General features: G+C 36.3%; 3 protein-coding genes across 3 annotated transcripts in view; 2 read left to right on the forward strand and 1 right to left on the reverse strand.

Moving 5' to 3' along the window:
* The window catches only part of LOC107729506 (stonustoxin subunit beta-like), a 13,002-nt gene extending 9,207 nt beyond the window's left edge, over positions 1 to 3,795 (forward strand). The window contains exons 3-5 of the mRNA XM_016540045.1: positions 1,054 to 1,116; positions 1,645 to 1,784; positions 2,812 to 3,795. Coding sequence (XP_016395531.1) covers positions 1,054 to 1,116; positions 1,645 to 1,784; positions 2,812 to 3,222 — 614 coding nt within the window. The 3' untranslated portion in view covers positions 3,223 to 3,795. The remainder of the gene's footprint in view (positions 1 to 1,053; positions 1,117 to 1,644; positions 1,785 to 2,811) is intronic.
* Positions 3,796 to 4,285: 490 nt separating this feature from the next.
* Positions 4,286 to 11,131, reverse strand: LOC107729505 (uncharacterized). The gene is made up of 7 exons (XM_016540043.1): positions 10,971 to 11,131; positions 9,262 to 9,920; positions 9,091 to 9,184; positions 8,742 to 8,933; positions 8,563 to 8,646; positions 6,691 to 6,860; positions 4,286 to 5,383 (listed from the first exon to the last, which is right to left on the reverse strand). Exons 2-7 carry the CDS (start codon positions 9,643 to 9,645, stop codon positions 5,246 to 5,248), a joined length of 1,062 nt encoding a protein of 353 aa, XP_016395529.1. The 5' UTR covers positions 9,646 to 9,920; positions 10,971 to 11,131; the 3' UTR covers positions 4,286 to 5,245.
* LOC107729504 (TBC1 domain family member 17-like) lies at positions 10,475 to 21,455 on the forward strand. The gene is made up of 18 exons (XM_016540042.1): positions 10,475 to 10,514; positions 12,664 to 12,773; positions 13,458 to 13,553; positions 13,693 to 13,770; positions 14,865 to 14,982; positions 15,070 to 15,253; positions 15,333 to 15,444; positions 15,530 to 15,700; positions 15,782 to 15,907; positions 16,003 to 16,106; positions 18,597 to 18,691; positions 18,778 to 18,894; positions 19,007 to 19,107; positions 19,189 to 19,288; positions 19,421 to 19,518; positions 20,267 to 20,383; positions 20,502 to 20,588; positions 20,670 to 21,455. The coding sequence occupies exons 2-18, from the start codon at positions 12,747 to 12,749 to the stop codon at positions 20,853 to 20,855; spliced, it is 1,917 nt and encodes a 638-aa protein (XP_016395528.1). The 5' UTR covers positions 10,475 to 10,514; positions 12,664 to 12,746; the 3' UTR covers positions 20,856 to 21,455.
* The last annotated feature ends 2,564 nt before the right edge of the window (positions 21,456 to 24,019 follow it).

Consider the following 24,019-nt stretch of genomic DNA (forward strand, 5'->3'; position numbering starts at 1 on the left):
ACAAATATATTTTTTGCATTCCCATTTGCTCAAATAGCAAAAGAAAAACTCCACGATAGTGTTTTCATGACTTTCAATAAAAGGAAAAGAATTGAGAGAGAACGATGTCAAATTTGCCGTCCCTCCCATAGATGCTGCATTAGAAACATCCTCGCATTAGCGTTAACTGTTTTTTTGTAATTTGATGCAAAGGTGATACAATACAAAGAATAGTGTTATAAATGTACATACATTTAAAAAAAAATACAAATATGAAAAACTTTCGAGGATTTACGATGCTGATGGCTGTTAAACGCGTCATCACAGTCTTGTGAAAAGGGTCCATTAGTTGTTGTTTTCTCAAATGTAATTTTTTAACCTGAAAATGTGTCAGCTGGAACAGGGATTTACATAAATAAATAATAATAATAATAATAAATTTATTGCACTATTAAAAACAACCATTACAATAGTATTTTCATGCTTGCATTAACCATATTTTTAAGTTATATTTATTCAAACCAAGTATAAATGTAATGTTTAGCATTTTACATTTATTCCAAAATATTAATTTATTAAGAATGAGGTAACAGTTTTCAGATTTTGTGCATATTTTATCTGTGAATTGAACTATTTGTTTTAAAACTTGTCACATGATCATTCATTAAAGCTCGGTAAACACTGCAGGTGTCCTGATGATCACGGACACAGAGGTGTAGCTACCTTTAAGTTCACCCTGTTTAATGCCCACTAAAACCGCCTCAGATCATTATCAACAAGTCATTTAAGGTTTGGAGAACATACTGGTCTTATAATAGAACAGACACTTATATTCAGATCAAAATAGCGTGTAAATCTGACAATATGGTGTGATCATTACCATGCCTTTTTCAAGGTGAGTGCTGCCGTCTTTACGCCTCACTGTCTTAATAGTGTTAATGGGAGAGGATCATAATACAATGGAAGTCACATGAAGCTTGGGCCTCCATTAGACAGCTGACATTTAAATAGGATTATGCAGTCATGGTATAGAATATAATGACCTCTTGCTCTTTCTTCTTCCTTCCATCACAGAAAAGGCGCCACCATATGACCCCAACATCACTGAACCCAATACTAGAGCTGAGCTGATGAAATGTGCGCAGGAACATTACAGGAATTGTCTTGGTTTTATGCTTTTTATATGTGACCCTGGACCACAAAACCAGTCATAATGGTCAATTTTTCGAAATTTAGATTTATGCATCATCAGCTGAATAAATAAGCTTTCCATTGATGTATGGTTTGTTAGGATAGGACAATATTTGGCCGAGATACAACTATTTGAAAATCTGGAATCTGAGGGTGCAAAAAAATCTAAATATTGAGAAAATCACCTTTAAAGTTGTCCAAATGAAGTTCTTAGCAATGCATATTACTAATCAAAAAATAATTTTTTATATATTTACAGTAGGAAATTTACAAAATATCTTCATGGAACATGATCTTTACTTTACTCCTAATGATTTTTGGCATAAAATAAAAATCTATCATTTTGACCCATATGTATTTTTGGCTATTGTTACAAATATACCCCAGCGACTGGTTTTGTGCTCTAGGGTCACATATAGTTCTATATTATAATTTAATATGCCCTTGACCTCTGAAATGTTATTTCTCTCTCAGACTGGATAAATCTCTCTCTGGATGACAGAACTGCTCAGAAAATGTTGTGGCTCTCAAAAGGTGGAGCCAAAGTGTCACGTATGTCAGAGGAAGTGTGTCCTGTTCTAGACAGGCCAGAGAGATATGAACATTCACCACAGGTATGTAAGTGAGTCTCTGAATCTGTCTCTACTTCTTGTGTGATTTATAAAAATCCATTTTTGAACAGGTCATGTAATTCTTCCATTTAGTATTATCTTCTTATTTATGTTTTTAAGGCTTAGTCATGCAAACATTTTGCAAAAATGTCATCATTTACTCATCCTCATGTCTTTCCAAAGATTTGTATTCTTTAGAACAATTTTTTTTTTAATTCTCATATTTTTGTTCTTTGATTGAAAGCTTTTACATCAGTTTTATAGTAATTAACATTTTCAAGCTTCACAAACTGCATAAAGACACCATAAAAAATAGTCTATATAAATCTATATGAGTGAATCCAAGTCTTCTCAAGAGACATGATTGTTTTATATGATGGAAAGATTTGATTTAGGCATTTATTCACACATAAGCACAGATTTAAAAAGCATGAACGCCATAATTATGACATGAATTGAAATTATGAAATACTAGGTCATGATTGAGACAAAAAGAATCAGAGTTATGATATTCTAAATTAGAATAATAAGACTAAAAGTCGTAATTATGACAAAAAATCTAATGTCATAATTATAACTTAGCCTCACAATTTCAACTTTTTGTGATGTTTTTTAAATGATCATTTTTACTTTTTATGTCATAATTATGACTTTCTATCTCATAATTTCAACCTTTTGTGTCATAACACACATCTCACATTTTTGTCATAATTATGCTTATCTCATATTTTTCAGCATGAGATTTTTGAATGTGGCGGAAATAGGCTTTCATAGTTCTATGTATGTGATTGTATTGCTTCATGAAAAAATCATTAGTCTAATATTTCAATGAATCCGCTGATATGGTTCACAAAACCAGTCTGAATGATTAATTCACCCACAAGTTCAACTCAGCATGAGGACAGCTATGCATGTTTGAAATGACACGAGGGTGAGTAAATGACAGAATGTAATGCGTAAGACTGTTATGGTCAACATGTGGTAACCATGCAACTGCTGCAAGGATAACTTTGACAATATCCTCCTGAAGGTGCTGTGTAAGGAGGGTCTTCTGGGCATTCGTGGGTACTGGGAGGTGGACTGCGAGGGCTGGGTGGTGATTGGGGCGGCATGTGAAAGCGCAGGGCGGAAAGCCAAGGATGGCCCGTGTGGGCTGGGAGAGAACGACCGGTCATGGGGTGTGGGCTGGGCCGGATCCTGCTACCACGTCTGGCACAACGGAGAGAACATCGAATTCCAGGCTCCCCTCTGTCCCACCATCGGCATCTACGCTGACCAGCCAGCTGGCATCATCAAGTTTTTCCTGGTCGAAGATGGAGAGAACAGCTCAAAGGAGGTCAGACTGATTAATCGGTTTGCAACCAGTTTCAAGGAGAAGCTCTTCCCTGGTTTCTGGGTGGGCAGGAACTCCTACTGCTGGATCCGAAAGCAGGATCAGTAGGGGGTGAATACATGAAGAGAAAGAGGGGTTGGGAGGAAACAGGGTAAGGGTTATGTAAGAAAGAGGAGAGGGAAGTTTGAGGAGAAGTCATTGGTAGGGAGTAAGATCCAAAACAACATAAATGATACTAAAACTTGCATTCTAAGCCTGAATCTGCCTGCAAGTAACCACTAAGTTGCTGCAAAATGTAGTGTTTTAGTATTTTAACCTGCAACTGAATTGGTGTAGCATTAATCTTTATACTAATTATTTTGAATAGTCACTATTCATTTTATATTCCATGTGATGGCAAATACAGATACTGTAGGAAATATTTATCTCTGTAGTCTAATAAACTCAAAATAATAATGATGTGCGATATACGAGTGGTGTGTTGTGTTTTTATTGCTGACATGTCTTTAAAAGCAGGTAAAGGTCTTGGGGGATAATCAAAGGGTCAGTGTTTATCTGGTTAGTGTGAGCCAGTTCACAAAGCTTTTCTCTACTGACAGACATTCAAACGTACTTTTTTTTGCAAAATGTTACACCATTGAACAATTCTCTGAGGGCTTTTGAAAGCATTTGTACAGATTTTACTCTCTCAAGTTTTTATTCATTAATAAACGTAATTATTATTCTTAAAACACTGTATATAAAAGTATACAAAATATACTAATTTAATCAAAAATTCTAAATGATGTCCTTTTTTATTACTAAGGTTTGACACTCTGAGACTGTATAAAAACATATTTTTTTGCATTCATGGCTTGGCTAATACAAACCTGAATGAGATGAATGGAAATGAAATCAAAAGTGGGAATGGGAATAAACTTAAGATGAATCGTTTTGTTGTATAGGCCTAACTGCTTTGAATAAAAGCCTGCTAAATGCATAAAGGAAAGCTAAAGGATTGCTTGGAGTAAAAAACTACAGAAAAACAACACCGCCCTCTGCTGAGCACAGGAAGCATCGACTTCCTCAGAGAGTTGCACATATTTCCTTCAGCCTGCTCAATCACACACACTAAGATAAAACCGTTGAACTTTTAAATGCAAATAAGACACAAAGGGCAACAGAATTCGACAACAAACAACTTGTTTATTCAAAACGCATTTACTTAAACACTGAACAGTTGTGAAATGTTTAAGATGATGAACACATAGCTGGTTGACATCTGTAGTGTTGTAAACCCTCATATTTGATTTTCAAGATTTTCGAGTTTTGAGTTACCATACTAATCAACAATTCGTATTTCTGCATTTGTATCAGTTATCAGCACATTAATTCGTTATAATGCAGAAGCACTTGTCATTTGTGGGCGAAAAGTCCCACACATTCGTGTTTCGGAAAACGTTTTGTCCTTTCATTGTATTCATTGCTTTACAAAGCATTGATTTAGAAAGTCTTCAGGACAGTATCTGAAATAAAAGTGAGTGCACACAGGCAGAGAGTGACATCATTTGCAAGCATTCACATTAACATCTAGTCAGCTTTGGCAATCTTGCCATGGAATATACACTACTGAATTCACATCTGAACGCAGCAGTCTATATATCCAAGTACATGTAGTGTCTACTAATGTACAATGCTCCTCCGGTGATGGATGTGCGAGTATCTCAGCATGTAAATAGGCTCATATACTATCAGTAAATCCCACACTGCAGAGGACAGTCACTGGGTATGATTAGTAACATGATGTACGTTTGCTCTGTTAGTGTTACTCAATGAAATGCACTACGTAACTAAAGTCTGCCACAACCATTCGGTCAAAGCCAAAGGAAATTCTCAAATTAAGACATGCGAATCAACCCTCTCCTCCTGCTGCGGACGTGAAGGGCTGGTAAAGGTTTCGCCACTTTCAGTGCCATAGAAATACTAATGATATGTGGGAGAAGCTTCAGTTTTGGCAACGTCTTCGCTAAAAACATCCATCAAACTCTCCAGTTCTGTTCAAATCACTTTCGCACACGCACAAGCTCACGGTTCGCACACCCCCTCGTTCTCATGCACGCTCAAACATACATACGCACACATTCGTCCTCTCTCAGTGCTTGAGAGAGAAGTCGCCCGTGTTTAGGCGAGGTCGTGGCAGTGCGCCAAACATCTCCGTTCCGTCTGTGGCTCCAGGGACCAGCAGGGCTTTCATACTGGCAGCTATGTGGTCCAGGTCTGTACAGCCCACCTAAAATAAAAGAGACATTTTAATCAAGCTGAAAACAAGTGTAAAAGTGATTAAATGTGACAAAATAGTAATTAATTGCTATTCTTCAACTTTTCTTATAAAACGGATAGTTCCGGTCCTTGATTCTGATTGGCTGAGCCAATCAGTTCGAAACTGTTGTAAATTACTCTACAAACATACACCTTTGTTTACGTTGGCGAGTTGCTCGGCAACCACAACTGATTCTGAGGAACTACATTGTTTGGTGGAAGAATGTTTTTATCATTACACTTTATTTGCTCTGTTTTATTTTGTGAAACCGTACTACGTATATGAAATAACCGTTTTATAAAAGCAATAAAGCCCCGTGAAGCCGTGGTTTACAGTGAATTTATAACAGCTAAGGGGGTTTTAGGCACTCCTCTTCGCGTCGACAACAACGCCCCTTAGCTGTTATAAATTCACTGTAAACCATGGCTTCACGGGGCTTATTGCTTTATTCTACAAAAACTCATTATATAAGTGGATTTTGTCACAATGGTAGTGAGGGTGTTAATCAGAAAAGACTTGGCAACAAAATCTTGTATCGATAACTGTGTCAATAATGCAGTACGATAATATTGCAGCTATTTATGTTTAGAGTATAGATTTTCCAAAAAGAAACAGTATAGTTTTAGAGTCATTTTCCAGTGGAAATTACTGGTTGTGGCTCAGTCTTTTGAGGTAAAATTATCACAATACATTGAAATATTATCACAAAAATATGTAGCACTCAATATATTTGTTTACTTTGGGGCATTTTTAATCATCATGAACCTTTTATAAATCTTATACTACAGTATACAACATCACATGTTTTAAAAACATTTCACAAACAGTTATTTTAATAATATTTCACAATATTACTGTTTTTACTATATTTTTTATTTTTTAAATGCAGCCTTGAAAAACATGAGATTTCTTTCAAAAACTTAAAAAAAACATTTTTTTTAATTACCAATCCAAAACTTTTAATAAAGTATGTATTTATATATTGACAATCTGTATTTCCTTTGGCCCTTTCCTCCATTTCGTATGAAACTGTTCAAAAATGGTGTCGCAACACATTAATTATGAAATTGTCTCATCAATGAATGATAAATACAATTTTGGTCCAAATGCGTAATCTAGTAGGTGGCATAATTTTGCCATCTACAATTTTACACATCCTTTGTATTAAAAGTGCATACATAATCTGCAAAAAAAAGAATTTGAATTGTCGATCTCTATGAAGCTGTTGTAGGGGGGTATATGGATGAGGGCATGCATGAAGCGGATGAGTAACTGACCCGTTCTCCACTGTGGGAGTCTCCTTGACGGGCATGGTTGTTCCTGTAGCCCCACACTGGTATAGACACGGGCAGTGAACGAGCCATTGCCATGGGGTTAGAAGAGCGAGACACCAGGTGACCCATGGCTAAGCCACGCGGAGGGGGAGGTGCTTCCTCACTCAGAGAGCCTGGCCGCAATAAAACAGATATAAATACATGAACGACAGCAATAAAAACACACTGATGCTACGGTGTCATAATTCAGATAATGATCTCTTTGAACAGTCACTGTGTTTGAAACTGAATTGCTGAATAAGGATTTTAAAAAATAAGAATGCACATTATATTGGTACCATATCGGTTATCAGCTGGTTAGGGGTCAGAAAGATTTTTTAAATGTTTTTGAAAGAAGTATCTTATGCTCGCCAAGGCTGCATTTATTTGATCAAAAATACAGTAAAACAATACTAGTTGCGTGTTATAACAATTCAAAATACCTATATTTTAATATATATTTTAACTAATTTATTTCTGTGATGCAAAGTCGATTTTTCAGCAGTCATTACTGTAGTCTTCAGTGTCACATGATCCTTCAAAAATCATTATAATATGCTGATTTGCTGCTCAAGAAACATTTCTTATAATTATCAATCAAAAACAGCTGTGCTGCCTAACATTTTAAAAACTGTGATACTTTATTTTTTTATAAATAAGGTTCAAAATTACAACATTTATTTGAAACATTTTAAATGTTTCTTACTGTCACTTTTGATTCCATATAATGTGTCTTTGCCAAATGAAAGTATTTTGAACAGTGGTGAACTGTATCAGCTGAAATTGGATTTTTATATATGCTGATTTCCCCATGTTTTTTTTTTTACAATTCAACATCATCTAACAGCCACTTAAAATTATATATATCACTTGAATAACATGTTATCTATAAATAACACGTGCTATCTATTTTTCATGCTGCACATTATAATGCTGTGATGCCTAAATGTGAAAAAATAGGCAATAACATTTAAGTAATTTTTGGCATTTACCAGAAGTTTAATAATTTATGCTCCACAAAAGAAAGTAGCCCAAGTCATTCAGGTTTGAGTAAATGACATAATTAACATTTTTTGGGTGAACTATTCATTCTTTTTTTTTTTTTTTATGAAATAATACTCTAAATAAGAAACTAAAAATGCCAGCAGGTGGCAGTAAATGTCTTTATGAGTCATTCATTCGATTCAAAAGGCTGATTCATTCGATTCAAAAGGCTGATTCATTCAGGAATGAAGTAAACGGCTCTCTCTCTCTTTATGAATAGGGCTTTGAATCATTGATTCACACGATTTGTTCAAAACGCGGATTCATTCAGAAACTAAACACCGCTGTGTTGCTCGGAGACGCACAACAGTTCTGCTGTGGCTTTATAGGTAATATTTTTGTTGGCAAAACTGAGCAAAAACAGACAATAGTGTTTAAAATATAACACAATATTAACGTCTTATTTACTGTACTGTTGTATAAAAATCACATTTGCACTCATGATATTCAGGACAAAAACAGCACTCGTGTGATACTGCTCTCGCTTCTCGTGTGATATCGCTTATCATGTGATATAAACATGAGACAAAAACTCATACAGGAGCATTTTTGCCCCAATATATTAAATTTTAAAGCATAACTGCATTTATGGAGTTGTTGCCCTGCATTATATTTGTCAACAGTCAGCTGTATGAAATGTAAGATGACGTACAGGTCTGGGGGCGGGGCCAGTGCGTTAACTGCATCAAAATATTTTAATCGCGTTATTTTTTCATAACTAATTAAGTTAACACATTAAACTGACAGCCCTATTTAAAATATATCAATAAAAAAAAAAAAATAATAATTCACCATCAGTGCTCTCCTCCTCCCCGTCAGACTCGAAGAAGGGCTCGCAGTCCCGGGACAGAGAATCCTCATCCATTGAAAAGACACCTGAGAAAGAAAGACAGATCCATTCAGTTTGAATTTGAGATCTGCAATGACAAACCCCTTCTTATCGGAAAACAAACAAAAATAGGTGCATTTACCTGCCGATTCATTCAGGTTACGTCTCCTCCCATCCAAATCCTCTTCCTCCTCCTCCTCCTCCTCCTCCTCCTCATCCTCCTCCTCTTCCTCCAAGTCCACAATTTCCGTTCTTTCTCTTGCCTTCTCACATTCCTCCATCACCGCTTTCTCCCGGTCACGCTCTCCGTTCCCATGCTGACTGCCTTGCTGGCCTATAGCAGCGGCCGAGCTGTAGATCGACGGCCTCATCCTCCTCCTCCTCTTCCTCCAAGTCCACAATTTCCGTTCTTTCTCTTGCCTTCTCACATTCCTCCATCACCGCTTTCTCCCGGTCACGCTCTCCGTTCCCATGCTGACTGCCTTGCTGGCCTATAGCAGCGGCCGAGCTGTAGATCGACGGGTAGCTCTGAGAATAGAGCCTCATGTTGGGACTAACAGTCCCGACTCCATCTCCAGTCAAGCTCTTTAGAAAGAGGACACAATAAATCACAAGGCGTTGCACTCAAAAATGCTTAAAAATAAAAAAAAAACAGCACTCACCAGCCTGTCAGACGGCACAACCACGCCCAGTTTGGCTCCTCCTTCCTCTGCATTCAGACGCGCGTGTCTCTGAGCCGTCAGTACAGTGGTGGAGTGCAGAACTGCGATGTCATCCATGTATCGCAGTGACGACTCCGCTAGGGCCCCCGGTCCCCAAACATGATATGCATAATCAAACTTCCGCACCCGAGTTCCACCCCCTTCGTGATTCCTCGTTCCGTCCACCTCGACCCCGGAAGGACGGAACTTCTTATAGGCGGTCAGAATGGCCAAATCACAACCAGACGTCTGACTGTAAGCCTCAGCGGCAGCAAGCAGCACCAGCCAGCTCTCCTTGTGATTATCGGGGATCTCGGGGTTAGAGGATTTGGTGACAGAGGCCATGATGTGTTTATACAACAACCTATGGCTCTGTTGAACTGTTTTCGGAATTTGTTCTTTTGGAATGTTGAAATGCTGGTGTGTGTGTGTGTGTGTGAATGTGTCTGTCTGTGTTTATGAAATGCGTTTTGTGGTTAGCACTCTTTGGTAATGAGAACTTGGTTTAGTTAATGCTGATGGTACTGTTAGAAGAGGCACAATTGAAATGGGTGACGGTGTCTGCGTGCAGGAGAGAACTAGGGGAGAGATGGGAGGATGCCACCACTTGCTGATGTTACCTAGAAAAGAAAACATAATATGCATAAATATATATCAAGAGCACACTATCGAGCTTATTTAGGCAAAATGAACATGCATTTTGATTTGTGACCCTGGACCACAAAACCAGTCATAAGTAGCATTTGTAGCAACAGCCAACAATACACTGTATGGGTCAAAATTATGCCAAAAATCATTAGTAAATTAAGTAAAGATCATGTTCCATGAAGATATTTTGTAAATTTCCTACTGTAAATATATCAAAACTTAATTTTAGGTTAATAATATGCATTGCTAAGAACTTCATTTGGACAACTTTAAAGGCAATTTTCTCAATATTTTGATTTTTTTTTTGCACCCTCAGATTCCAGATTTTCAAATAGTTGTATCTAGGCCAAATATTGTCCTATCCTATCAAACCATACATCAATGGAAATCTTATTTATTCAGCTTTGATGGTGATGTATAAAACTCCATTTAAAAAAAAATTGACCTCATGACTGGTTTTGTAGTCCAGGGTCACATTTGGAACTGTAGAACAGCTTAAAAACTAGTTTGAGTAATCAACAAGCTCATCAACTGCTGTGCAACAAACGCCCCACTCACTTTGAAGGGTAAGTTACGCCTCCATTCCCCCGCACGTGTAGCACACGTACACGTTTGTTTGGGACGTTCTCGTTTAAATGAGGGCCAGGCTTTGTCAAATGGTAAAAATCATTTTCGAGGCCTGTTGTGCAGTTGCATGCAGCGGATCTGTCCGTTTCTCGCATTTTCGGGACAACATGAAGAACAACCAGCCATGATTTCTGCTGCTTTTGTTTGTTTGTTTGTTTGTCACTGTCAGCTTTAATATGCAGTTGGCAAAATCAGCGGCTAAACAGCGTGGTATTTGCATTACGACATTAACTGCTTTAGAGCTTGTTGATCAGTTCATTAGTGAGTGGCCAAGTGAAACACACAGGCCAGTGCGCTCCAGCGTTAGCAATGCAGCTAAAATCTATTTCATCTTTTTGCACAATTAAAACTGCATCGGGATGATTCGAGAAAAGAAAGGCAAGTGACTGACTTACCCTCGTTATATCCTCCCGCCTCTGTCACAATCGTCCTTTACTTCCAAACTTTATTAAACCCTCTTTGTTAGGAGCCTGTAACCCGTGCCTGTCTCTCCCCTAGACTCCAGCGCAGCGACGCGCAAAGCGCTGTTTACAGTAGGAGCGGATCAGGGTTGCCAGATTGCGCAAAAGAAACACGCAAATGGTCTGACAAACAAGCACTGAATAAGCGACTTTTTTTTATGCATTGTTTGTGTGGGTTGATTAAAACACACACACAAAAAACGTAGATTTACCTAGGGTTTTTATTGTTTTAGATGCCATGGTCCCCAAATATGACCATCCTTTGCGAGGGACCCCATCCTAAAATATAAAAGGCATCTACTGTATATTTTTTCCATACTTCACATATAAAGACCCAATTTATACTGTGAAAAATTTATATTGTAAAAATATTTAAAATATTAGAAAAATATTTATTTTCTTTACATTACTTTAAAATTTTCTACTCACTACTGTACCATTAGGGTACATTTAAATGTGTATTTTTATTGATATATTCAATTTATTTATTTATTTAATCTTATTTCTATTATTTATTTATTTATTGTTTTTTATTGATTAATTTTTTACACTGTTTTTCCCTAAACTTTTCCACAGACCCCAACACTCCTTTGCAGCCCTGGGGGTCCATATTATAAACCTCTGGATTAACCAATACTAAAATGCAACTAACAGCGATAGTCTTACTCTTACAAAATATGTAATGTGTCCATTACTCGATTATAGTAAGGATAAATTAATACATTTCTCAGCTGTGCACACACACACTTGGTAATGGAAAACACATTTACGCACCATGGGGCTGGAAAAGCACATGAAATCCCCAAAAAACGTGGGTACATTCTTGGAATAAGCCCTGTTGGAACAGCCGAAGTCATTACAGCCCCTAAAACCTCTATCTAGAATTCAAGGACTAGATTTATTCATCTGTAAAGGCAAATCTCAAAAACAATATACGCGAAATAAGCGGACATGGCAACATTAGAGTGGACGCACGCGCCTTGAGCGTACACATTTGCAGAGGTAACGTTCAGAAAGAACAAATATGAGCAGGTGTGACATTGAAGGAAGCTGATAATCAATGATACATAATGATTTACTGGACTTCATGTGCAGCAGGCTAATGTTTTGGTGCACACTAAAAACGGTCACATTTCTCCAGGTGGTTTTCTTGTACTTCCAAGAGTTATAGTTATTTGTACTTTTACATAATAAACAGTTTTGTAAGAGAATTTAAAGAGCAAAATTAAATAAATACCGGTAAATAAAAAATTGGCATAATTTTACTCACCCCAATGGTGTTTTAAGCACGACTGTCTTTCAGAATGACAGCCTCAGTCATCATTGCATATGCAATTCCATGCAATGAAAGTAAATGCTGACTGTCATTCTGGCTCTTTTTTTTTTGTGCTTCACTGAAGAAGAAAAAAAATCTTAACTTTGTGGGTTTGAAACGACATAAAAATGTTAAATTATGACAGAATCTGTGGTGACAGCAGGGAGGACTTTTTTTTTTTAAACACAGAATCTATTTTTTGTTTTGTATTACAGATCATTATATTATGTCAACAAATATATGCTAAGAACATCATACTCATTATCACCATCTTCAAAATAACATAATAAAGACAACGTCATGCTTTATTAGTTTCTGATTGGCTGCTGCGGAGGTGGGCGGTGTCATCCAGGAAAAAACGGAAGTGTGATTGTTTTGGTCAAACAGGAGGAGGAATGGAGGCGAAGCCGGAGAGTTACAAGGTGAGTAGCGATAGTGTTTGTCAGTAACCTTACGTTTAGATCGACGATGTCATATTTGACATGACATCACACAAAGCTATACATGCATTTTTACATTATTACGTATTTAATGTCTCAGGAAAAGACCGTTTTTCCATAGCTGCTGAAGCTAGTTAGCGATAGCCCAGGCTGGTGACTGACATGTCGTTCAAGCCTGATGGTTTAGTCACTGTCATGTCTCTATGATGGACTGGTGTTTCAAATACCTCTGTCACCTGTTGGGTAACACCTTCAGCAAGGAGGTTTTTATTGAACGGCGTCACTGGTCAAACCAGTTAACTGGAGAGCTTTGGTCATAACGTAATGAAGTATTATAGATTATAGAAAACTAGCAGCTAGAATGTTGACATTACCGCTTCCTCCATGTGATTATCAGTTGCTAATCTAACTTCTGAAAGTCATTATTTGTAAGCCGCTGAATTATTAATCTATTGTGGTATATCAGGAATTGTCCACTATAGTATTACAGCTACAATTCTTTTTATTGTTGGGTTATTAGAAAAAACAAACATTTAAATTCATTATATCTATTTAATGCTGAAGGATAATCGTTATATATTGACATCTTGTTTCAAATTATTCCTCTGTAGTTTTGTTGACATTTGGTCCTGTTGTAAAAGTGTGATCTATTATGTCATTCATCAGCTGATCTTTGAGAAGGAGGGTGTTTACCTCCACACCAATGCCAAAAGAAGCAATCAGGACACAACCATCCCCGGCTTCATCCGGATAGTTGAGCGGGTATGATCAACAGACTGTATCAGGATTAACATATTTTATTATTAAACACTTTGATGTGCTAATATATTATTAATGAGGTTATGTGTTAGTAAATAATTGTTCTGTCTATTAACACCATTTACAAAATAAACTCTTTCAGGATGGAGAGCCGGCACTGGAGTGGAGCCCTGTTGAGGAGGATGTGAGAAATGCTCCTGCTGTCTTCTACGCCAAAAAGGTTGGTAAGAGAATGACTTTAACACTCAGTTTGCTCTTCAAAGTTCAAAGGTCACTTGTCACATGTTCATTTAAAATCTATATTGAACTTAACATGCTCAAAGGAAAAAAAATGGTTTTGGGAAATTTGTAAATTGTGATTTGCAAAGTCGTGGAAATAAAGGTCATTGAAAATTAATAGAAATTAAAAAGTTTTGTCCTACTGAAGATATTTACACACAATAAAACCAAACATCTCTATAAAAAAATACTTTGGCGAGTCAAGACCTGCCCAACTCAATCTGAGCAGCTGAGTCCTTAGCCATCTTCAAGAAACAACTAAAATCACACCTCTCTCATCTACACATGACCATTCAACACTAGCACTCTCTATTCTATTTCTATTTTATCCACTTGTTTTCTTTTTATTTATTAAAAAATACCTGACCCTCTAACACTTGCACTCTCTATTCTTTTTTTTTTAAATTCTAACTACTTGTTTTCTTCTTATTTCAATTTTTTTTGACCCTCTTAACAGCATTCTGTATTCTTTTGCTATTCTTTTGCATTAGCTTGACTGGGACTTGTCATAGCAGTAACATGTTACTGTTCTTTTGTTGGTTTTGAGTGCTTCTATTGTCCTTATTTGTAAGTTGCTTTGGATATATAAATGTAATGTAAATGGTCAAATCTCTGAGAAATGGTTAACATGTACATTAGCATTCAAAAGTTTGGAGTCAGGGAGGTTTTTTTTTTTAAAGAAATGAATACTTTTTTTTTTTTTTACGGAGTCTACAAAAATACTGATAATTGATCATCAGAATGATTTCTGAAGGATCATGCGACACTGAAGTTTGGAGTAATGACTGGTGAAAATTCAGCTATGCTGTCACATGAGTAAATTACATTTTAAAATATATTAAAATAGAATACAGTTGTAATAATATTTTGCAGTATTGGTGTTTACTGTATTTTCGAGCAAATAAATGCAGCCTTGTTGAATGCAAGAACATTAAAAACATTAAAAATCTTACCAACTCCCAACTTTTGAATGGCGTCCTGTTTCCTAAACTTCTGTTCCTCTCTTATTCTCTCTTATATTCTGTTTCCTGAAAGGATGGGGAAGGAGGGGAAGAGGAAACTAAGTTTGACCCAGGCTATGAGCCAGACTGGGCCGTCATCAGTACAGTCAAGCAGGAACGACTGCAAGAGCATCCACCAGTCAGAGAAACAGGTACTGCGCCAAACTGCTGCTTCTCAGATGAAGTGCGCTTGCATTTACATACTCTACATGCTCACGTACGTTTATGTCTTTTGGCAGGTCAGTGGGGCTTCTCCCTGCCCCTTTCAGAGCTGTACTCTCTCCGGAGGGCTCGCTTCTCTCTGGGCAGGAACTTCTTGGTGATGACCACCAGAGGGGGCGATCCTCTCCCTCCCCTGCACTTCCATCGAGGGGGCACTAGAGAGCTGCTAAAAGCCATGCAGCGTTACATCAGACTGGCCCCGTGAGTGGCATGCTAATTGATCTTTTTCAACCAACTCTTTTGCATTTTAGTACCTATATGTGACGCATTCTGCTATAAGGTCTCCCATGGATGGTAGGCTCTTCCTGGCATACCCGCATGATTCTGGGGCCCTATCACAGTCGTTTGATGAGCTGCACCTCTTTGATGATACCAGTGCAGATCTAGTGTCTGTAAGTCATATATGTTGTGTTTTAATGTGGTTAAAGCCATAAACAAGGTCCTGTAAACATGCCATGTGATTGGTCATGTCTACAGAGGTTCATTCAGGACCCTTATGCGACCACATTTGGGGGCTTCTCCAAAGTGACTAACTTCTTTCGGGGAGCTCTTAGACATCCAGAGTCGCCCCTCGGTAACCGCTCACCGCAAGATGCCCATTTCCCACACTCAGCTGATGAGGAGCCAGGCTTTGAGCTCATTAACTGCGTGAGTTACATAGAGTCCTGGCTGTTTGTGTATAAATGCCGATTGTGCATAAACTTAAAAAGAGATTGTGTATTCCACCAGGGGGCAGAGCTCGGCCCCAGACCGGAGGTCAAAAGAGGAAAGCCTTTGGATAACTGGGATCAGTTTTTGGATCCAGAGGGCCGTGTCACTGATCCACAGAAGGTCAAGAAGCTGGTGTTTAGAGGGGTTCGTCTAGGTTTCAGTGATATTTTCCTAATCCTGTTTACATGCCACAAATCAATGACGTTACCATTGATTCAAATCTTTCCTGCTTTTTCTAGGGCATTGTTCCATCTCTGCGGAAGGAGGTGTGGAAGTTCTTACTGGGGTTCTACCCGTGGAACAGCACAGCCAAAGAGAGAGAGGACATTCTTCGGGTGAAAACGTGAGCTAAACACATTTTGTTTTAACTAGGGTGACCATACGTGCCATTTTCTCAGGACGCGTCCTGGCCAGGATTTGTTTTGGCTTTGTTTTCCTGTTTTCATGCTTGCTGAAGGTAATGATCGAAAAGTAGTTTGACCAATAACATGCAAGCATTGTACATAATGGACCAATCATGGCGTGTGAGAAGGTGGGATCTACGGTCAAAGCGATGCAATTACGCGTACATATTAGGTGTGTTCGACTTAAAAACAGCACGGCTCAGACCGATCATTTAGACCTAAGCTTAGCACAGTATATGTACTGCTGTCAAAAATGTTGGGGTCAGTGAGATTTTTAAAGTTTTTTTAATAATTTGTTTTATTTTTTATAAAACAAGTCTCTTATTCTCACAGAGGCTGCATTTATTTGAACAAAAATGCAGTAAAAACAGTAATATTATGACATTTATAATACATGTTTTCTGTGGTAATATATTTTAAAATGTATTTTGTTCCTGTGACGGCAAAGCTGAATTTTCAGCATCATTACTGCAGTCCTCAGTGTCACATGATCCTTCAGAAATCGTTGTGGTTTCCTGTGTCAGTATTCAGTATATCTCTTTAGACCTAAGCTTAGCACAGTATATGTACTGCTGTCAAAAATGTTGGGGTCAGTGAGATTTTTAAAGTTTTTTTAATAATTTGTTTTATTTTTTATAAAACAAGTCTCTTATTCTCACAGAGGCTGCATTTATTTGAACAAAAATGCAGTAAAAACAGTAATATTATGACATTTATAATACATGTTTTCTGTGGTAATATATTTTAAAATGTATTTTGTTCCTGTGACGGCAAAGCTGAATTTTCAGCATCATTACTGCAGTCCTCAGTGTCACATGATCCTTCAGAAATCCTTCTAATATGCTGATATGCTGCTCAAGAAGCATTTTTATTATTATCAATGTTGAAAACAGTTGTGCTACGTACTATTTTTGTGTAAACAGTGAAACCTTTTTAGGATAAAAAATAACAGAATTCATTTGAAATGATTTTTTGTAACATTCTGTATGCTTTTACTGTCACTTTTGATTAATTTAATGCATCTTTGCTGAATAAAAGCTTACCGACCTCAAACGGATGAATGATAATAGCAACTGACCGTTCGCAAAGAGTTTGATTGACAGGTGATCTGACCAATCATAATGCCGAATCCGCCTATTTTATCGACAAACAAACCAGACAGGATAGTAGATTAACTTCGGTGGACTTAAACTTGAAAAAAACTGTGTATTGACATATTTCCGCTGTTGAAATCAAATACCTTCTGATGTTCATTCATGTTTATTTTATGCTTTAAATATGTAAATATGAAAGGATGATCGGTTCATGTGCCTCTTGAACTGAGCCGCTACAGTGATCTGTCATGACACATTAAAGAGCCACAAAACTGTATTTATTGTTTGAATTTCTTAAAAAATGTCAAAATTTGAAAGCTAAGACTTTGTTTCATAGCAAAAGTAACCTTCTCTGTCTTGTCTGTCGGCGTGTTGTCAGTTTTCTCTTTGCTCAGCGATGTATTTTTTACTGCATGAGAACATGATATGTTGTGTGAGAGCGCCATTGTTTGTCAGAAATAGCAACAGTAACTAAGGAGGGGGTTTTTGCGAAGGGTCAATTATATTTACATTTCGAAGTTCTAATCTACCATACGACTACTTAATTCATTTGCAGCTGTTGTGGTTTCCTGTGTCATTTTTCTCTTTAGACCTAAGCTTAGCACAGTATATGTACTGCTGTCAAAAAGTTTGGGGTCAGTAAGATTAAAAAAAAATATATATTTTTTTTTAAAGAACTCTATTATGCTCACCGAGGCTACATTTATTTGAACAAAAATGCAGTAAAAACAGTAATATTGTGAAATATTATGACCATTTAAAATAACTTTTCTATTGTAATATAATTTTAATAATGTAATTTATAATATATAATTTATATATAATATCATTTTAAAATGTAATTTATTCCTGTGATGGCAAAGCTGAATTTTCAGCATCATTACTCCAGTCTTAAGCGTCACATGATCCTTCAGAAATCATTCTAATATGCTGATTTGCTGCTCAAGAAACATTTTTAGTATTGTCAATGTTGAAAACAGTTGTACTACGTAATATTTTTGTGGAAACAGTGAAACCTTTTAAGGATAAAAATAACAGAATTCATTTGAAAAGATTTTTTGGTAACATTCTATATGTCACTTTTGGTTAATTTAATGCATCTTTGATTAATAAAAGCTTACTGACCTCAAATTTTGAATGATAACAGCAATTATACTTACGTTTTCTAAGTTCTACTCTACCATATATACGACTACTTAATTTATATACATAAACCCGAATGATAAGGCCAATAATGTGTCTACCCTGCCTCTTTCCTTTCTAAAACCCCTGATCGTCAGCTTGAATTATTCTTTAAATTTTTGTGCTCTTTACATTTGTTATTTTTCTCTTCAGGGATGAGTATTTCAGGATGAAGGTTCAGTGGAAGTCAGTTAGTGAAGAGCAGGAGATGAGGAACTCTCTCTTCCGAGGAAACCGTAGCCTCATAGGTACGTTCAGCTGTGTCATAGATCCTACAGCAAGTGTAGCCGGTCACTTTCTACATCTGATTTGCTCCTGCTCTTTGATTGGACAGAACGGGATGTGAATCGAACAGACAGACACAATTCCTTCTTTTCTGGGAATGAGAACCCAGGACTTGCGCTGCTCCATGACGAACTGATGACGTACTGCATGTATAACTTCGATCTGGGTATGTGCATTTCCGTTATGGCATTTTAATTCCAGCTACCGACCACTAGAGAATGCTGTTATGTCACTTTTCGCTCTCTCTCTCTCTCTTTCTCTCTCACTTTGCTCTTTAGGTTATGTCCAGGGGATGAGTGATCTTCTGTCTCCTCTCCTCTTTGTTACCCAGAATGAGGTGGAGTCCTTCTGGTGTTTGACAGGCTTTATGGATTTAGTGGTCAGTAAACACACTTGTTTTCTGATTGTGTTGTTCAATCGATGTGTTCGCTCTGGATATAAAGCCTTTATCTTTCTTTAGCACCAAAACTTTGAAGAGTCTCAAGAGGCCATGAAACAGCAGCTGCTTCAGCTCAGCCTCCTACTGAGAGCACTTGATCCAGAGCTGTGTGACTACCTGGGTAAACACAAACACACATTCTCTATAAACCTCTACCTTCTATATGTGTTTTTTCTCTATTGGCTAATGCACGGTGGCACCGCTGGTTAATAAAATGTTGTTTGTTTGCTTGTTTTGTTTTTATCTCTCTTAGACTCTCAGGACAGTGGTTCACTTTGTTTCTGTTTCCGTTGGTTGCTGATTTGGTTTAAGAGAGAATTCTCTTTTGAAGACATCTTGAGTCTTTGGGAGGTAAGAGGGAGGTTATTTGTATTATTTTCTATGACTTTCATCATCATTAATAATATATCAAATATATGATGTTTATAATTCATTTGAATTAATATATTTTAGCAAAATATGCTGACTCAAATTAAGCACATACATGTTAAGCACATACAGCATGTGAACTTACAGTAGTTTTCTGTTACATTCTGTAGTTTAAATAACTTTAAAAGAAAATGCATTTTCATACACAAAAGCAGCACAACAGTTTTGATTTTTAATATTGATTTGTTATATTCATTTATTAAATATTAAAAACTCTTCTCATCAGTGTTATTTTAGTATTATTAACATTTTATATATATATATATATATATAAAGCTCTGGGTATAAAGTAGCTTTATTTTCTTGTTTTTAGTTTTCATTTTAATTTTATTTTATATGTAAGCAATTTTGTGCTTGTCATTTTTATTAGTTTTAGATTTTTTAATATTTCTGTTTAGATTTAATTTTTTTATTTCAGTTTTAGTTTCTGTAGTATTAGATTTTTTTTTAGATTATTTATTTTCGTTTCAGTTTTAGATTTTTTTTTTCTATTTAGATTCAGTTGTAGTTCTTTAACTAATTTTATTTCAGTTAGATGCCATTGGCACATTTTCTAATTAAGTTTAAGTTTTTCATCTACTATTTATATGTTATTTTATTTCAACTTTTTCAATTAAAGGAAATGATTTTAGTAGTTTTATTGAACAATATCAACACCAATGTTTTGCAGGTTCTGTGGACCCGTCTGCCTTGTGAAAACTTCCACTTACTTATGGCCTGCTCCATTCTTGAGTCACAAAAAGGGGAGCTGATTGGCTCAAATCATGATTTTAACTCTATACTGAAGGTAAGCATAGAATTGTTTAAGCCCATGAAAATATAAAGTAGAACCAGGAAAATGACATGCACAGTAAGTCAGTTGACTCGAAGTATGTGTGTGTGTGTGTGTGTGTGTGTGTTTCCAGCACATTAATGAGCTGACCATGAAGCTGGATCTGCAGTCAATACTCTGTGGAGCAGAGGCTATTTATTTGCAGCTGACAAACTGCAAGGTGAGATGGGACAGATATGACTGCTGATAGGCTATGAAAAATAACCGTGTTCATAATGCTTTCTGACTGCTCTGTTCTCAGGAGCTGTCTGTGAAAGTACAGGAAGTTCTTGGGCTGCGTGTCCCATCCAGCTTTTCAGAAGAGAGTCCAAACTCAGAGCCCACAGAGACAGACACCCTTCTCGCTCAGTCCGAGGCCAGAGGAGCTTCATCCTGCCAGCCGTTTAATGGACGGACACCACAGCAGACGCCTCCTACATACCCCTAATTCCAGAAGGTGATTGGCAGAAGGGGGACAGATGATTTTAATTTAACCATAATGATGAATATTCCCAAAAAATAATTAACGTGTTTATAAAATATGGTGAATGTAATTCAGAGATTGAAATCTAGATCTGCAGCGACCTAATAAAAATAAGATCAGCTGACTATTTTCTACTGTACTTTCCTAAGAAGGGCCGAGTATTTTCCACATGCTGTTTAAACTGATGTGTGAATGACTGTGGGCATTGCAGACAGAGTCACTGAAGAGAGGGAACGCTTACAGTTTATAGTGTGAGCATTATAGTCGCAGCTCATATTTGATCACTTAATATTTTATGCATTTATGAGCTTTAGGTATCTTTATTGTTTGATCCACTATACTAGCAGTACCCAAAACCATGTTATTAATTATGTATTGTATGATAATGTATATTAGTTGTTTTCTCTCTCCCTCTTTACTGTTACACTCAGTGACAGCTAGAAGATGATGCTGTGCACTACCGTTTTGCATGCAATGTAGCAAGAGCTACTTCATATTACTTTTTATGTTAGTTTTTAAAATGAAGCTTTTTCATATGGCTAAAGAATAAAACATTGAAATTGAGTCCCTGACATTGAGGTATTGTTCTTTGCCAAATGTCCACTTTATTCTCATTCCTTGTCTAAAAACCAAAGGGGTTTTTAACCTTGACAGCCTTGACCCCCAGTACAAAAAGCTTTCTCAGTAACACTTATAAACACTTAGCTTTATATGTGATAAACATGTATTATTTATCTGCATTGCATGCATATGCATATTCAGATAATAAAAGAAAATGTAATGGAAATGTAAACAAATTAATAAAACTAAATGAGGCCATAGATAAAAAAAATTTAAATTTTTATTATTATTAATATCACAATAAACTGATAAAAAGCTTTCTCTGTAACACTTCAAAATAACGTACAAATATTAGAATTACATTACGTAAATATTCATTCAGATTTGAATTTTTTTTTGTAATGAAAAAAATAATAATGAAAAAACTAATTAATTAATGCTAGATAAATATTTTAACTTTTATTAAGATCTTTATTATTACTATTATTATTGTTATTATTATCTTAATGCCCTAATATACTGTATAGTGATGAAAAGTTTTCTCTGTAACACTTTATTATAACTTTGATTTAAAACATTAGCTTTCTGTTATATGTAAATGTTCATTCAGGTGATAAACAATGTCTTGGAAATTTTCATTTTTATTTGTATAAATGAAAAATAATAATGTAAAAGTCAATGTTCTAGATAAATATTTTTTTTCATTTATTACAATGTGTTATTGTTTTTACCCTCTTCTCTCTTCAGATGATAAGGTAAATCCGATAAAACCACTTCATCAATTGGAGGATTACAACAGATTAGCCAGTTAAAGAACACAAATCTTAAAAGAAGAATGAACTGAGAGATGAGAACTTATTAGATCACTTTTATTTTGAATGTATTAGTTGATTTTTTATTTAGAAACCAAAAATCCATGTTTTAGTAAAATGACAAATGAATGAAGCAGAAAATCTGTTATTTCTACATTTGACATATGTTTTGTTGAACCGTTTAATGTATGTCTGGCACAGAACGGCATGGCTCAACCCCAGTGCCGTCGTCACACAAACAAACACATTCACACACTCCATCAGCAGGTGTCAGACTGGGGTTAAAAGATCAGGGTAAATGGGGTCACTGTTTCCCACTGTCCTGCCAAATGAGGGGTGGAGAACCACGCCTCCTCCTCACCGTCCTGCTCACTGCTCTTTCTGCTGTTCGTCCTCCTCTTTTCTCTGTCTGTCTCTCCCTCGCCCTCCCTTCATTTTCCCACTGTGTTTGTTTGAATACAGCTGCAACGTATGAATTTAGCATGGCACTTAAACAGCCCTGCGATCTGCCAACCTTCTTTGTCTCACACACAAACACACACTTTTACCCCTGAGACTCATCTTGTCCCTTTTACGGCCGGCATGACCTCGCTTTACTGGAGAACAGAAAATAAGAAGAGTGTCTCATTCAAACTCAATCTGCTCTGAGTTAAGCTCTAGTTAGTTTTCAAGGGCTGGAGCAGTTCAAGCTGCTCTACTGTGTCTGAGTGAAGGCTCTATTTTGCGCATTTGAGAGCTTCATCAGGTTTTAGAGGGTTATTGTTGTGTGATGAGAGTTATATCGGACTTGTGACATTTTCACCTTGTTCTGTCCTCTTTACTTTTTCTTTTGCTATTACTTTTACATACATTGCAGTTTTCACCTGGTGGTTTATAAATCAATGAAAATAAGTCATATTTAGAAATCTGAATATCATACCCTAGTGAAAAATCAATATACTAAAATGTATTTGAAATACATTTATTTCATGCTAAGTATACTACAAATACAATTACATATTTATGTGCTTAAAAAATACCCTGCAATCGTACTTTTGGTATAATAAACTGGTATACCTAAAGTCTGCTAAAACTAATTTTGTGCTTAATGCACTTTAATTGTGTGGAAGTAGTGCTGAAGCCCAACTAAAGATTTACTGAAGTATATTTGATTGTGCTAAAGTGGAACTATTGCAAGTATACTTCAGGTGCACTTTAAAGATCCTGCATTTAAACACAGATATTATTCAAAGATCATACAATCCTTACCAGTAGTGACATTAAAACACATTTTAGGCTTAATATTAAGAAATGTGCATTGTGCACAAGTAGTACTCCAAATAAAGTTTAATAATCATTTTTATAACAGTAAATCTCAAGCAATATTTCAGTAAATATGTCAATAGATTTGAACTATACTTAGTATGAAATAAATGTATTTTAAATATGTTACTTTTTTTTTTTTACTAGGGTAGAGACTCAGAATACCCTGGCAACCATCTATAACTTCCTATAGCACTGTGTCAGTCAGAGATGTGTCTTCTCTCTAGATCTAAACAATGTCTTGAACTGTTTGCTAATTTGCCAGGACATTAAACAAATTAAATTCTACAATTTAAACTTTTTGAGATACATTTTAACATGAACTCAAACTAAAAAAATATGCTATTCACATTCAACTGTTTTTTTACATTCACTCTATGACAACAATTGCCTTGTTTCTGTATTTATTTCTATTTATTCAAATGTCAAAGATTTTAATATGAATGCAACAAT

The sequence above is a fragment of the Sinocyclocheilus rhinocerous genome, unplaced genomic scaffold (genome assembly GCF_001515625.1).
Source record: "Sinocyclocheilus rhinocerous isolate Xijiao unplaced genomic scaffold, SAMN03320098_v1.1 scaffold697, whole genome shotgun sequence".
Classification (NCBI taxonomy): domain Eukaryota; kingdom Metazoa; phylum Chordata; class Actinopteri; order Cypriniformes; family Cyprinidae; genus Sinocyclocheilus; species Sinocyclocheilus rhinocerous.

Bases quoted from the DNA above. Each gene is read 5' to 3' on its own strand.
- LOC107729505 (XM_016540043.1), bottom strand. From the start codon at position 9,645: ATGGCCTCTGTCACCAAATCCTCTAACCCCGAGATCCCCGATAATCAC. The intron at 8,934-9,090 runs GCCAGCAAGGCA...CCGCTGCTATAG, and splicing joins CAGCTCGGCCGCTGCTATAG to GCCAGCAAGGCAGTCAGCAT. The intron at 8,647-8,741 runs GTAAATGCACCT...TTTCTTTCTCAG, and splicing joins TAACCTGAATGAATCGGCAG to GTGTCTTTTCAATGGATGAG.
- LOC107729504 (XM_016540042.1), top strand. From the start codon at position 12,747: ATGGAGGCGAAGCCGGAGAGTTACAAG. The intron at 18,895-19,006 runs GTATGTGCATTT...TTTGCTCTTTAG, and splicing joins CATGTATAACTTCGATCTGG to GTTATGTCCAGGGGATGAGT. The intron at 20,589-20,669 runs GTGAGATGGGAC...CTCTGTTCTCAG, and splicing joins TGCAGCTGACAAACTGCAAG to GAGCTGTCTGTGAAAGTACA.